Raw genomic sequence first — 12781 nt, 5'->3', positions numbered from 1 at the left:
AACTTGCAACAAAAGGTAGAAAATAAGCCCGAGGTGAATCACAAGACTTTCAGATAACGAATTATTATGGGACTTGTTAGGAACAAAAATGCCCGTAAGCGCGGCCGACGGAGCAGCTGGGACGAAGAATTTTGACTGAACGGGAAGCTACACATTATAGATGCTCGTGAGGGAGGGGGGGGAACCAAGGACTGTGCCGCGTGTTCCGACAGAAAAGTGAAGGGAGGCAGAAAGGAGACTTTTTTTGTTACACCTGTCTAGAGAACCCAGGACTACACCCAAACAAATGCTTCCGGAAGTACCATACTTTGAAAAAATATCACTGATAATGTGGTGAACTTGACTGATAATAAATTATTTGCAGTTCGGATTATTAATGTAAAAATTCAGCTTTAATGCAAGTACTTCCCATATTTGCCTAATGTCAAGTTGGACCTGTGCAGGATGCAGGCGGAAAATCAATTGGACCCTAAAGTGTTAATGGTTCGCCTACTCTCATCAAGTTGTGACATTTTTCTGCACGAGTTAGAAAACTGTTTTTGAATACTGACAAACTATTGTCATCGCATGATCACTGCTTATACACCAAAATCTCAATTTTCAATCACTGTTAAGTCCAATCCTATTACCGCGCATAATATATTTACCTGAGTTCAACGGCGGCATGCTAATTATGCGTATAAAACTAGTGTAATCACTTCCAACTTAACCACTGCTTTCACTTAACACAACCTCTTTTGCATCCCATTCGTTCAATTTTATTATCGCTCAAAATCTTGAAGAATATAAAGAATCCTTGGGGAAATGGGAAATGTTTGATAGTCACTTACCTGTATATCACCTATGAGAAAGGTTTTGCAGAAGAATGGTGACCATGTTTTAAAATCTAACTCTACAAAAATTTGCATTAGGAGGAAATGAATGGAGAATTATTAAAAAAATGCTTAGCTAATATTCTCTCATCTTAAACCCAATACAAGTTACCATTTGGTCAGAACTGTGGAACTGTACTGTAATACCAATTGTGGAGTAAGGGGAATGCAAGTACTTGGACAGGAAGGGAATCCGTTGAGGTGGAACTTCTTTATCGACATCCTCTAGAGTGTGAGGGACTCGTGGGGAGCATATCAGATGGATGATATTGCATTCCAATTACAAAAGCAAGTTTTAAGATTACCCCATAGCCTTGATTTTAAACCCACTGAAAGTCTGTGGAGCCAAGTAAAGAGCAGTGAGGCGCATAGCAACGGCATGAGGGGTTGCTGGCTGGTGCTGGAAGACATCGAACTAGCAACTCCTAAATGTTGAGGAATGTGTGAAAAACATCTCATCGAGAACGAAGGAAAACGAGTGTGGGCCATAGACCAAGTGGAAAATTAAATGGTACACGGCTTCTAGTGCCGGGAGTGTCCGAGGACATGTTCAGCTCGCTAGGTGCAGGTCTTTTGATTTGACACCCATAGGCGACCTGCGCGTCATAATGAGGATAAAATTATTATGAAGAAGACACATACACCCAGCCTCCATGCCAGTGAAATTAACCAGACATGGTTAAAATTCCCGACCCTGCCAGGAATCAAACCCGGGAATCCGGTGACCGAAAGCCAGCACGCCAACCATTTAGCCTTGGACCCGAACTAGAAGATAACAATGAACTCATCGCACTGTGTGTGGGAGACTGAAAATTATTACGATTCTATGGATGGGATTGAGCTACTAACCTAAATGAGTACAGTAACTTCCAGAATTACTTTTATGGAAATACATACCTGGTAACTTTACAAAACGAAAAATCAGGAGATTTTGATATGAAAATCAGGAGAAATCAGGAGATACAATTGGTCAAAACTGCTTATTCTACGTGTCTTTCTATAAACTGTACTATGATATATTTATAATACTTACACTGTCTGAAAGCCCGACTGATTCTATACGAGGCTACAAGTCTTAAAATTACACATCTCTATTCCCTCACAGGAAGTATATGAGTGAGATGATCAGTCTCTTATAAGCCTTCCGAAAATAGTATGAACTCTTGCATGCACCACACGAGTGAATTAGTCATGCACTTGGATGCCTTTACTTAGCAAATGCGTAGATTAATATATTGCATCGAGCGCCCGCACGATTACGTGAAGCGCAATGCTATTTGTATCAAATAGCTAACTGATGTACCCGCGCTTCGCTACGGAATTCTCAGAAGGACTGTCCTTATAATTTTCTGAACTGTAGTCAACATACGCCATCACAATGACGTCAGTCAAAGTCACAATTAAAAGCAATGCTTTCGTATGAAATATTCGATAAAATGAAAAACAGCACATTTTCTCATTTTTAACGAAAAGTACTATGGTGTCGATCTAACAGTTCAAAGTTCCAGAGCTAGAATGAAAAGGCTGCATACAGCTGCGAACACTTTTGTGTCATTATTACATTTAAGTGTGCACATTGCTCGTTCCAATCACTGCCTCAGAGTAGGTATCGAATAGCTGGAATACTACGATGATCCAGTGTGTTACGTACCAACATTATTGGAAAATTTATGAGCCAGAGGAATGGTATGCTAAAGAAGAGAGAGATCTAACTCTCCACCTACTTCCTGCCTATAATCAGGCAGGCTATTATACTCTGTATGCAGCAGTAATCCCAAATGGCAGCAGAATACACAAAGCACATCACAACAAACAATGGTCAATGTAATGTTATTGTTGATCAATTTTATGACTGTTCTATATTGCAAGCCTTCTCATTTAGTTTTCTTCCGACTCTGCGAAATTAGAGCATCTAATGTAAAGAGAGTCCTCCTTTCTTTCATGACTCCCTCTTGTGTTATTATTCAACCACCGAGCTCAATAGCTGCAGTCGCTTAAGTGCGGCCAGTATACAGTATTCTGGAGACCGTGGGTTCGAACCCCACTGTCGGCAGCCCTGAAGATGGTTTTCCGTGGTTTACCATTTTCACACCAGGCAAATGCTAGGGCTGTACCTTAATTGAGGCCACGGCTGCTTCCTTCCCACTCCTAGCCCTTTCCTCCCTCATCGTCGCCATAGACCTATGCGTGTCGGGGCGACGTAAAGCAAATAAATAATAATAAAAATTAAAAAAAATTATTCAAGCGGTCATTCCTTCATGACTTTTTTCTCTTTCTTATAATCATCTTCACAATTTAATCACCATCACCCCCAATATTATTATTGTTGGTATGGTGAAACTGAATAAGAAATAATCAAAAATTGTATTCTCTAAAATTTTTGTTATGTAGTACTTTTTTATATGACCAATACATAGCTGCCAACTTTTAGAAATCAAAAATAGGAAGATATTTCAATTCTTGGATTTTATCACATATATTGTGCCAGGGTCCAAGTGAAAAAAGGACAGGATAAAAAAATACATATCCAAAGTTACAATGTGAACTGACCATTAAATTTAAATTCTTAAACTAAAAATATCATTTAAATGGTTATAAGAAACTCTACCTAATCACTCATTTATGACATACATATGAATATTATTATTAATTTTATTTATTATTATTATTATTATACAGTCGAACCTTGATACCTCTAACCTCCATCATTCAAATTTTCGGTATCTCAAACTAACTTAGATTTTCTGGTCGTTTGTTTTATTTTTGATGTGTAGTTATTTCTCTATTCTCGAAATTCGGTTATACAGATTTCTCGATGCAAACATTTCCTCCATTAAGGCAAAAAATACTCTGTAACTCAAATTTTGTGCAACATTAACTGTGCAATACGACATTCGTGGTTTGTGAGGAACAGTTAACAAGTAATGAAAGGGTTCCAGTAAAGCTGGAAACTAATATGACGGCAACCGAAAAACTCAACTTCTAGTGATCGGCAAAGACTCATCGTTTCTCGGGTATCAATTAATTACCGGTCACAACTCTATTTTATTTATATTGAGATAAATTAAAATTAGTCAGAATTGTCTCCAAATGGCTCCTAAAATCTCTAAAAAAGTCGCTAGTCATTATCACTGAAATTCTGTTACTAAATTACTAAAAAAGACTCCATATCTAGCAACTAGTCTCTAGAATAGACTGGACTGATGCGAACGAACACGAACATACCACGCAACGAGAGATTGACAACAGATATTCGCGTCGCGATATACAGGTTTCAATAAACATTGCACATTCGCGCACATTTCTCGCATTAATAAACATCGATATTTCATTTGAAAGGGGCAAGTGAGCGAGGGACTTCCGGCGACTGGCACAAAAATGCTGAAATGGCAGAATTTGAAAACAAATGCTTGAAATGTTCACCAAAAAATAAGCTAAAATCGGGAGAAATAATAAAATAATTGGGAGGCGGAAAAAACTGACGAAAATCGGGGGTCTCCCGCTTAAATCAGGAAAGTTGGCAGGTATGGGAATACTTTCTTGATTCATTCTGCCGACTGTTTAAATGGTGTGTTTATTTTATAACAATTTATGGGTCAACAAACTATGCATCATGTTCTAATCGACCAAGAATTGCCAAGTCTTCGAAAGAAATGACCAATGGAATTCGAGTAATAACAGAGTGGCCAATGCCGCTAGGCATGCTAGGATTGCCAGGATGGGATCCAAAACAAGAGAAATAACCTCCTCAAAACTCAGGGATGTTGTATGTGTATTACTTGCGGGCCAAATCCCTGCCTATATTCAGTAGACTCTGCAGAGTATCACAATAAAATGAATGAAACGGTAGCGTACAACGAGACTGCAAGAGAAATATCTCAAGGAAGTGGACAGTATGGGTATAAACGTATGGTAACCTGTAAGTTAAAATTGGCAGCAATGATCAATTTATGATGATCTTCACATATCATTTTCATGGAATTCCCAATATGTTTCCATATAAAATATAAATTTCGATTGCATTGCTATAATTTTTATTCAATTAATGTAAGGAGGCGAAATGCAGAACCCAAACATTTCATGAAGAAGAATGAATGAATGTGAGTACATGCAATATACCGATAAAATAACCTCTGCAAATGATGTTATGACAGAAAATATGTTGCAAAACTTATGGTGAAGATAAACACATTAATACTTTCCCTATGTAAATTGTTGTTTAATGCACGTTTCTCTTCTTATTAAGATTATATATCCCACTGCTAGTGTAACTACCAAGTCTGCGTTTTCCCTTTCCTCCTTGTTAAAAAAGTCATTAAACCTAGACAAATCTTGTTAAACTTTCAGCAATGTAGAACAATCTTTGACACGATTTGACAACTTTTCCTGGGAAGTATTGAATATTGTTCTCCATTTAAAAATTTAAGGTCGAAGATGACCCAATACAAACTAGTCAAAACTAGCCCCGATGTAATAAATAATATCATATTATATACAGCATTGAATAACTGGACCTCCTCATCCTTGCTGATAGTTAAGTGCTATAAATGTCATTTAAAATGATGAAAAAAACCCCAGCAGAAAATAGAAAATTATTTTATGCCTTATTCTTCAATAGAATAATGCAGGTTATCAATACAGAACAACACGGTACTATAAGTTTTATTTTAATATACAAAATACAGTATTACTGTTTCATAGTGTGCTCTGTTCTGTGTAACACTGTACTGTTTACATATAATACGGAAGTAATAGCTTTTTCTGTTTAAAAGCATTATTCTTAGCGATTTCCAGTAAACCCTTGTTTTCGGTAATAGGGCAGGGCTCAGGACTGATGTCTACTGGATTATAAAGTGACTACCATATAACTGGTATGCGACAGTTTTCTTTATCTGGTGTCCAGCAGATTTTCGTTGAAATGCAAGAGCTATAGCTCTTTAATTAGCACATATGCCAAACTTCAAAGCTGGTCATCAGTAGTGTGAAAAGTGATTCCGGGGAATACTGTATCTCAGCATTAATGTTTTTACTATGTTTCAAACCCAACAAGAAACCAAAATGTTTATGTGTACAAATTTTTGAAAAAGTATTTTAATTTTTTTTAAAAAGGCAAAATTCTCGGAAAAATAGTTCAATTTATAGCACATTTTGAATTTTTCTTATTTATATTTGTCTCAACAGATTTGGTGTAAATCGGGCAGAACATCACAAAGATTGGAAATTCAGAACCGCCCTCATAACTTACGAACATCTTTTGGTATTTACCAGATAAAATACAGATCTGCTTTCCTCCTGTTCCTCTCGCCGCCTCTTCAACTTCTCAAGATATCTCGAGTCGTTCCTAGTCTTCATACTGCCCGACACAGCTGAAGGGGGTGTACTGGAGAAGGTGGAGTTGCACGTGACATTGTTCCTGTTTTGATGGACAACAGCAGTCAACACCGGTTGAGACAATGCTACACTGGTTTTAGTTGGCGTTGCTGTTGTAGTAGTTGTGACAGTTGTGGTACCTGGTAGTATAGTACTGACCACTGTGCCAGTGGACACCACGGGAGCAGTCACGTTCAGAGGCGGAACTCTCATAACGGGACGTGTCACTACTCCAGAAGACGTTACCACACGGCTCAACGACGACGTTGAAGTTGTTGTTGTGGTTGTTATACCCGTCACAGACTTCGGAAGCAAAGTGAGTCTCTGGCCACTTGCAGTCATGACTAGAAATTATAAAACAATATAGTATATCAGAATATTAAACCTTAAAAGATTATTACAAATGTGAAATAAATACAGTAATAGTGATAATTCACAGAAAGTTGGAATTGAGAGGAAATTTCTAAGAAGATCAAGGAAATATAGTTTTGACCTGAAGAAGAGCAATAGTCTTAGGCGTGTATTACACTACCGTGTATACCCATTAACTCTTTATGCTTCAGTTGCTAAAACAAAGCTATAGGCTGGTTTTGTTCACTGCAGTTTTTGATCAATTAACCATGTGGTATCCTTGACCACAAAACGTCAAGTAGCCAAGCCCTTCCATCATTAGACCACAGACATAAAATAATCTTATTGGTATCATATTTTTAACCAATATTTGTACCTTTTTGTGCCCTAATTATAATGAGCAGAGATCTTTTGATGGAAAGGTATATGAGCTGATGTTGCATATTTTACTGACAGGTATGTAAAGTCACAACTTTTCTGCTAGTTCAAAATAAATCAGAGACCTTCCAGTCCAGAAAATTTTACATACACATAGTACACTTCCATTTTCTCGTTTCTGCAATTACTTTTCTTAGCATTTATGTTATTCTCCATTGCAAACACTGTAACGCCATTCAAAACTTTTAACGACATTATTTCCCACAATTTGTGTTCCTCCTCGAAAAAACTATTTCCCGGATCAACCGTCCAGAAATTTCAGTCACATCAACGCTTAATCCTCCCTAACGCGTTTTTCAAGAAACTGCATCTCACGAAAGGAAGGCTGGGGCATACTTACAGATCTTGGTGTTACAGTCCTGTCATTGTAGTAATTTGAGAAAGTACTGTACCATACCGGAAAAGTGATCGGCGGTGAACTTGCACAAGGGACCATCTTAGCATCGCATTCGGGTGGTGGTGTTTAGAGAATCTTAGAAAATCATAAAGCAGTCTCCACAATAATTGGAAGGAGACCGTGCGCATTTCGGCAGCTCTACTTGAAAACGAACGATTTTCGTCAATATTCGTACTTGCAAAACGTCTACTGTTCATTATGTCCAGGGTTAAATGTTTCCTTTCTTACTTTTTTTTAGTGTATCGCCGAACAGGTTTTCAAAACTTCCCTCAGGGCACTGTAGTGTCACTGGCCTTTCAAGCAGGAATCGAGACGGCTCCTTCTTTCAAGTAACACAAATTTAGTATTTCAATATTATTGTATACGATTATGTTATCGAGACCAGAACCGATATTGCACCTTACATACTGTACATGAAGTCATGGGAGGTTTTGGGATTGCCCATTACAGTTTTGGTCCTGGGAATTTCATGTTGTGTTAAAATGTTATAAATACTGCAGTCTTCTTTTTTGCGCATGTTACTTTGTATCATTTCGCAGTCTTACCGACTTGTGCAGCGAGCACGCTTTCCAGCTGAGTCATCATCGCGAATAACCATAACTTCGAAAGTGTTAAATTTTTTTTCTATTTCCAATTTGATTGTGATTAGTGACTGGCAGAATTGAATATAATGCATTCGAAAACTTCAGGATCGATATTTACATTCAAAACTATATTATCGAAATCAACATTACCTTTAAAAGTCGATGTAGGCCTAATTTACGCGGTATAAGATTTCCATAAACTGACTACGAACAGTATACCGGTGACCAAATTACAATGAAAGATTAAAAAAAGGGATTTCCCCACAATGTTGAGCGCTTTGGTATCTAATGTGCTTTAGTTTATTAGATTAGAGAATTAAAAACTACTTGTGGTCAAATATTGTTTGGCTTGGCGTTACGAGTATTAGATTTTTCGAAGTTTGGCTGATCAAAGTTACTGAACTGAAAGAAGTTTACAGAGGAAACTGATGCGGTATTCCCAGTAAAACTGAACGTAAAGTTTTGAGATTTTTAAGTTGCGTACCGGTAATTAATGTTTGAAGCTCTAACTTGCCAGCCTCTCACCCGGAGGGGCCGGTTTATATTCCCGGTCAGATCAGGCTGGTTCCAGGTTCAGTCATTCCACGATTACCTTTAACTGAGGAGCTGTTTAATGGTGAGATGGCAACACTGGTCTAGAGAGCCAGGAATAACGGCCAAGAGGATTCGTCATATTGACCATGTGTCACCTCGCAATCTGCAGGCCTTCGGACCGAGCAGCGGTCGCTTGGTAGGCGGAAGGCCCAGTGGGGATGTAGTTTGGTTTGGTTTAGGGGTGTTTGTAAGATTATATGTGTAGCCTACATATTTCATCTCTGTGATGTTTAGCCAAACTGTTGATGGTTCATTCACTCCCGGGTTTTCCATTTTCCCGTGTTGTACATTTTTTCCTTGGTCCCTCCAAAAATGGACATTTGAGGTTCCACTTAATGGTGCTGTTCTGGAAGGCATAAAAATCAATGTACATAGACATAGCAAGAGATGATTCGGTGTTGGAAAGGTACCACACACAAAACAGTAAGTCTTAATAAGTGAGTCAGGCTTTGTGCAAAAAGATATGATGGGCAAGAATCGTGTGTGTATGTAAAACTGGCTGTTCACCATGGTTGTAATGCCAAAGAATCTCATAGAGAGCTTGTGGAAGCTGTGGGATATAATGCCCTACCGAACCAACACGATGAGCGAGATGGGTAGCAGCATTTGACCACGGACATGGAAAAAGAAGCCCAGAAAACCCTTTACCTTCCGGACTGATGCCTCATGTGCAGTAATTAACCAGTGCATGGCCATGGACAGAATCAGGACCCTACTTGTGTTACATGCTATAACAATGTCACCGTTCTCAATAATAATAATAATAATAATAATAATAATAATAATAATAATAATAATAATACAGCACGCATATTGTCAATCGAGGAAAGGGCACAAAGATCGGAGCATGTGGAGAAATACTGGGAGGACCGCAAAGCCTGAACAATGCCTTCAAAGAGACCTGAACAATGGACTGACTAAAGTGATCCTATGCGGTCATAAAAGAAGAATAGTGTGTCCTTTGGAGAGGGTTGGCGCACACCTTTCGAGTTGGCGCCATATAGGAGACCAGCATGTCTGTGAAAATGGAGCCTCAGCGAAGATGAATTGTGAAGAGGGCAAAAATATCCAGTCACCAAGACAGAGGAATTAACTAACCAAAGTTAAAATCCCCAACCCGGCCAGGAATCGAACCCGGGGCCCCTTGGACCAAAGGCCAGGGTGACAAGTTAGCCCTTCATTTGGACATAATTCACCATAATATTTTTGAGATGATACACCTATAATTGACGCAACATAGACATAAATCCATAATGCACACGGTCCCTTTCCATCAATGAAAGAATTCTCTGAAAACAACTGTATATCAAATAGAGCAACAATAATTGTTACTGATGTCACCACTCCACCACCTGAAAATATGGACTGACTGGCAAAATTAATGGGATCACTTTCAGACTTTATGATCTGCCTGGTGGTTCTAACTTAGATTCCTTTTCTAATCTGCCATTATCCCCCTCCATAGATGTTAATGCTGTTATCTCTTCAGTCCATTTTCTTGCCTTCCTCAAATCATGCCAGAGCCTTCAACTTACCAACCGTTACTGTATCCAATATAAAAGATGCTTTTGTGCTCTTAATGGCCTAGTGGTATAAAACCCACCCCAAAATCTACACTGAAACTCATATTTCCCAGGGCATTAGAAAGTATGGTTCTTTCTTATTACTATGGCTTCTGTATTGCAGGCCACTTCGGAATATCAAAACTTATTCCAGCATCTCATCCAATTTTATTGGCCTAAAAAGCACGATACTGTTCAGATTAGAGCGAATTTGCTCATCTTACCAGAAGGCCAAACCATGTAACACACTAACCTCTGGTTCTGCTGCACTACTGTCATACCCCACTGAGGTCTTCTATATTGATGTTGTGGGCCTCTTAACCAGATCGTCCATAGGAAATGTATATATGTCCACTTTACTAGAAGATAGTGAAGTTCTTGCCCAATAAATAAGCTAGCGGGAGTGTGCTTAGCAGAATCGTTCTCAAATTGAAGGCAAGTGTTAGTGAAGGGAGCTCCCAATCCAAATTTGAATGACCGTCAGTGGAATTTTTGGTAGTTCCAACAGACGTGCTTCCTCTACTACTATAATAAATCTTTTAGTCAATCAAATTTTTCCCATTACTGGTATACCACACAAACCAGTGTCAGATAATGCATTTCTTTTTCTTGCCGAAGCATTTTATGACGTGCTTTTCATTAGGGATAAAAAACCACCTTTTCACTCCCTCTCCTACTCCGCAGCTAATACGGTTGAAAGATACCATTGCAATCTAAAAATAGTTTAATCCCTTTTCATAGTGACAATCATAAAAATCAATTATGAGATTACCAATTTTATACATGGAATCCAAACTTTCCATTTCAAAAAATACAATTTGCACAGACTGGGATTTAAACCACAGCCTCCTTGGTGAGAAGCCGGAGATAGTGTCGCTTGATAGAAATCTCAAGTAATGACCTATGGCTACAAACCTGTTGTACATCCCTGGATGGCCTGGCTACTGACCATGGACTGAACAACTTGTGGAGAAGATGTCAACAGGATGTGTCGCCCCGTTGTAGTCTGCACCAACTGTGCAAATCCAGCAGGTACAGTGATCCTCTGAATCCCATCGCCCTGCTTCTGTTGCTGCTGCTGAAGTAAATGTAACTGCTGCTGCAGTTGTAGATGTTGTGGTGAGGATGGAATGGATGATGATGTTGACACCTGCTGCTGAGAAGTGGAACTCACGGGAGATGCAGGGTTGGCTTCAAAATAAGACAACCATTAGGGGTGAGCTGATCGGAATACAGAATTCAATCAATACTTTTCAACCAGACAGGACACCTTTCATACATTTCCTTGCAATGATCCAGTAGGTCAAAGGCATAATTATCTGACTCACCGGCAATTGCGAACAAAATTAGGCAAACAGATTAAAAATTCATGTAAGTGAAATGTTCTAAGATTATAAATATAACAACATGATCCTGGAGATTGACAAAATTCAGTTTCACAAAATTATAAGTTTTCTACACCATATTTACTTGGTGGCGCTTGCTCTCATCAGTTTGTACACTGCTCTGACGCAGCTCAACATGCCAGGGTATCCTGTGCTAACTTTTCCCGTTACTGAAAGATTTCGAGTTTAAAAGTAAATTGTTCTGGCTAGGTTTATTACTGATAAAACATATACTCCTTGTTATTATGTAGATCATTTTTTTTCTAAACACACAATATACATAACTAAGTAAAAGTATTTTAAACAAAAAAGTTTAAAAGACCCAATTATATTTAATTTCATAAAAAATACATCTAATTCAATAAAATAATGCTCTTGTGCATTTTAACCTACTATTAACATTGTCCCCACCAGTACTTGCCAGTTACAGTCCTCGACCTCAGACAAATATGTTGACTGGGAGGAAGAAGGGCTAGCATACTTTTCAGAAGAGCAAGTATCTTCCAAGAGTTTAATACACACGGTATAATTTTTAAAAACCTAGGCATATAAGTTCCTTGAAAAAGTTTTCTAAAATACTGTGCTCTGATATGAAAACTCTATTGGGTCTAGCCAAAGTAGGAAATTAAAAAGTATACAAGCAATTCATAATGGAAAACCTGGACATTTTGAATCCCACCGAGACACTGCTGAGATACTAGGACAAAATACTAAAAAACAACAACCTGAGACTGCCCCACGTAAAAAGTCATTTCTGGGATAGCTACTTATGGACTGTAGAAAAACAGTGAAATCCCAATTATCTATTTTCAGAAAAAAAAAAATCTGGTTTATTTGTTCAAATAGTGGTCACACAAGCACCCCAATTAAATAATGTTTTAAAATTCCTGCATTATCCGTTTCTCAAAGAAACTACTTACCATTTCAATCTTGCACAAATTTCAGTCCTATCAATGCTAAATCTCTGATCAAATGCTTTTTTATTTACTTGACATCTTACTAGATTCTTGAGAGTAGACAATATCCTTGGAAGCTTTCTCAAGTCTCACGATCTAAGATATATTCTTACCACTAACGTTGGCCCTAGCTTACCTCTAAGGCCCGTCTTCACAAATGTCGGTTACTTTTGCTGCTATCAGAGATTTTCAAAACTCTGATAATGCTTACTTCTATATTCACCACAGAATTTACTATCTCGGTTTACCGAAACTAAATTTTCCTTTCAATC

At 38.2% G+C, this 12781-nt stretch overlaps 1 protein-coding gene across 1 annotated transcript in view; it reads right to left on the bottom strand.

Moving 5' to 3' along the window:
- dom (domino) overlaps positions 1–12781 on the bottom strand; it is a 485316-nt gene that overhangs the window by 190372 nt on the left and 282163 nt on the right. Inside the window, exons 21-22 of the mRNA XM_067154429.2 lie at positions 11084–11359; positions 6138–6586 (exon numbers count right to left, since the gene is read on the bottom strand). Coding sequence (XP_067010530.2) covers positions 6138–6586; positions 11084–11359 — 725 coding nt within the window. The remainder of the gene's footprint in view (positions 1–6137; positions 6587–11083; positions 11360–12781) is intronic.

The sequence above is a fragment of the Anabrus simplex genome, chromosome 10, assembly GCF_040414725.1.
Source record: "Anabrus simplex isolate iqAnaSimp1 chromosome 10, ASM4041472v1, whole genome shotgun sequence".
NCBI classification, from domain to species: Eukaryota; Metazoa; Arthropoda; class Insecta; order Orthoptera; family Tettigoniidae; genus Anabrus; species Anabrus simplex.
Note: the sequence above shows the minus strand (reverse complement) of the source record. Positions and strands in the feature narration are given on the sequence as shown.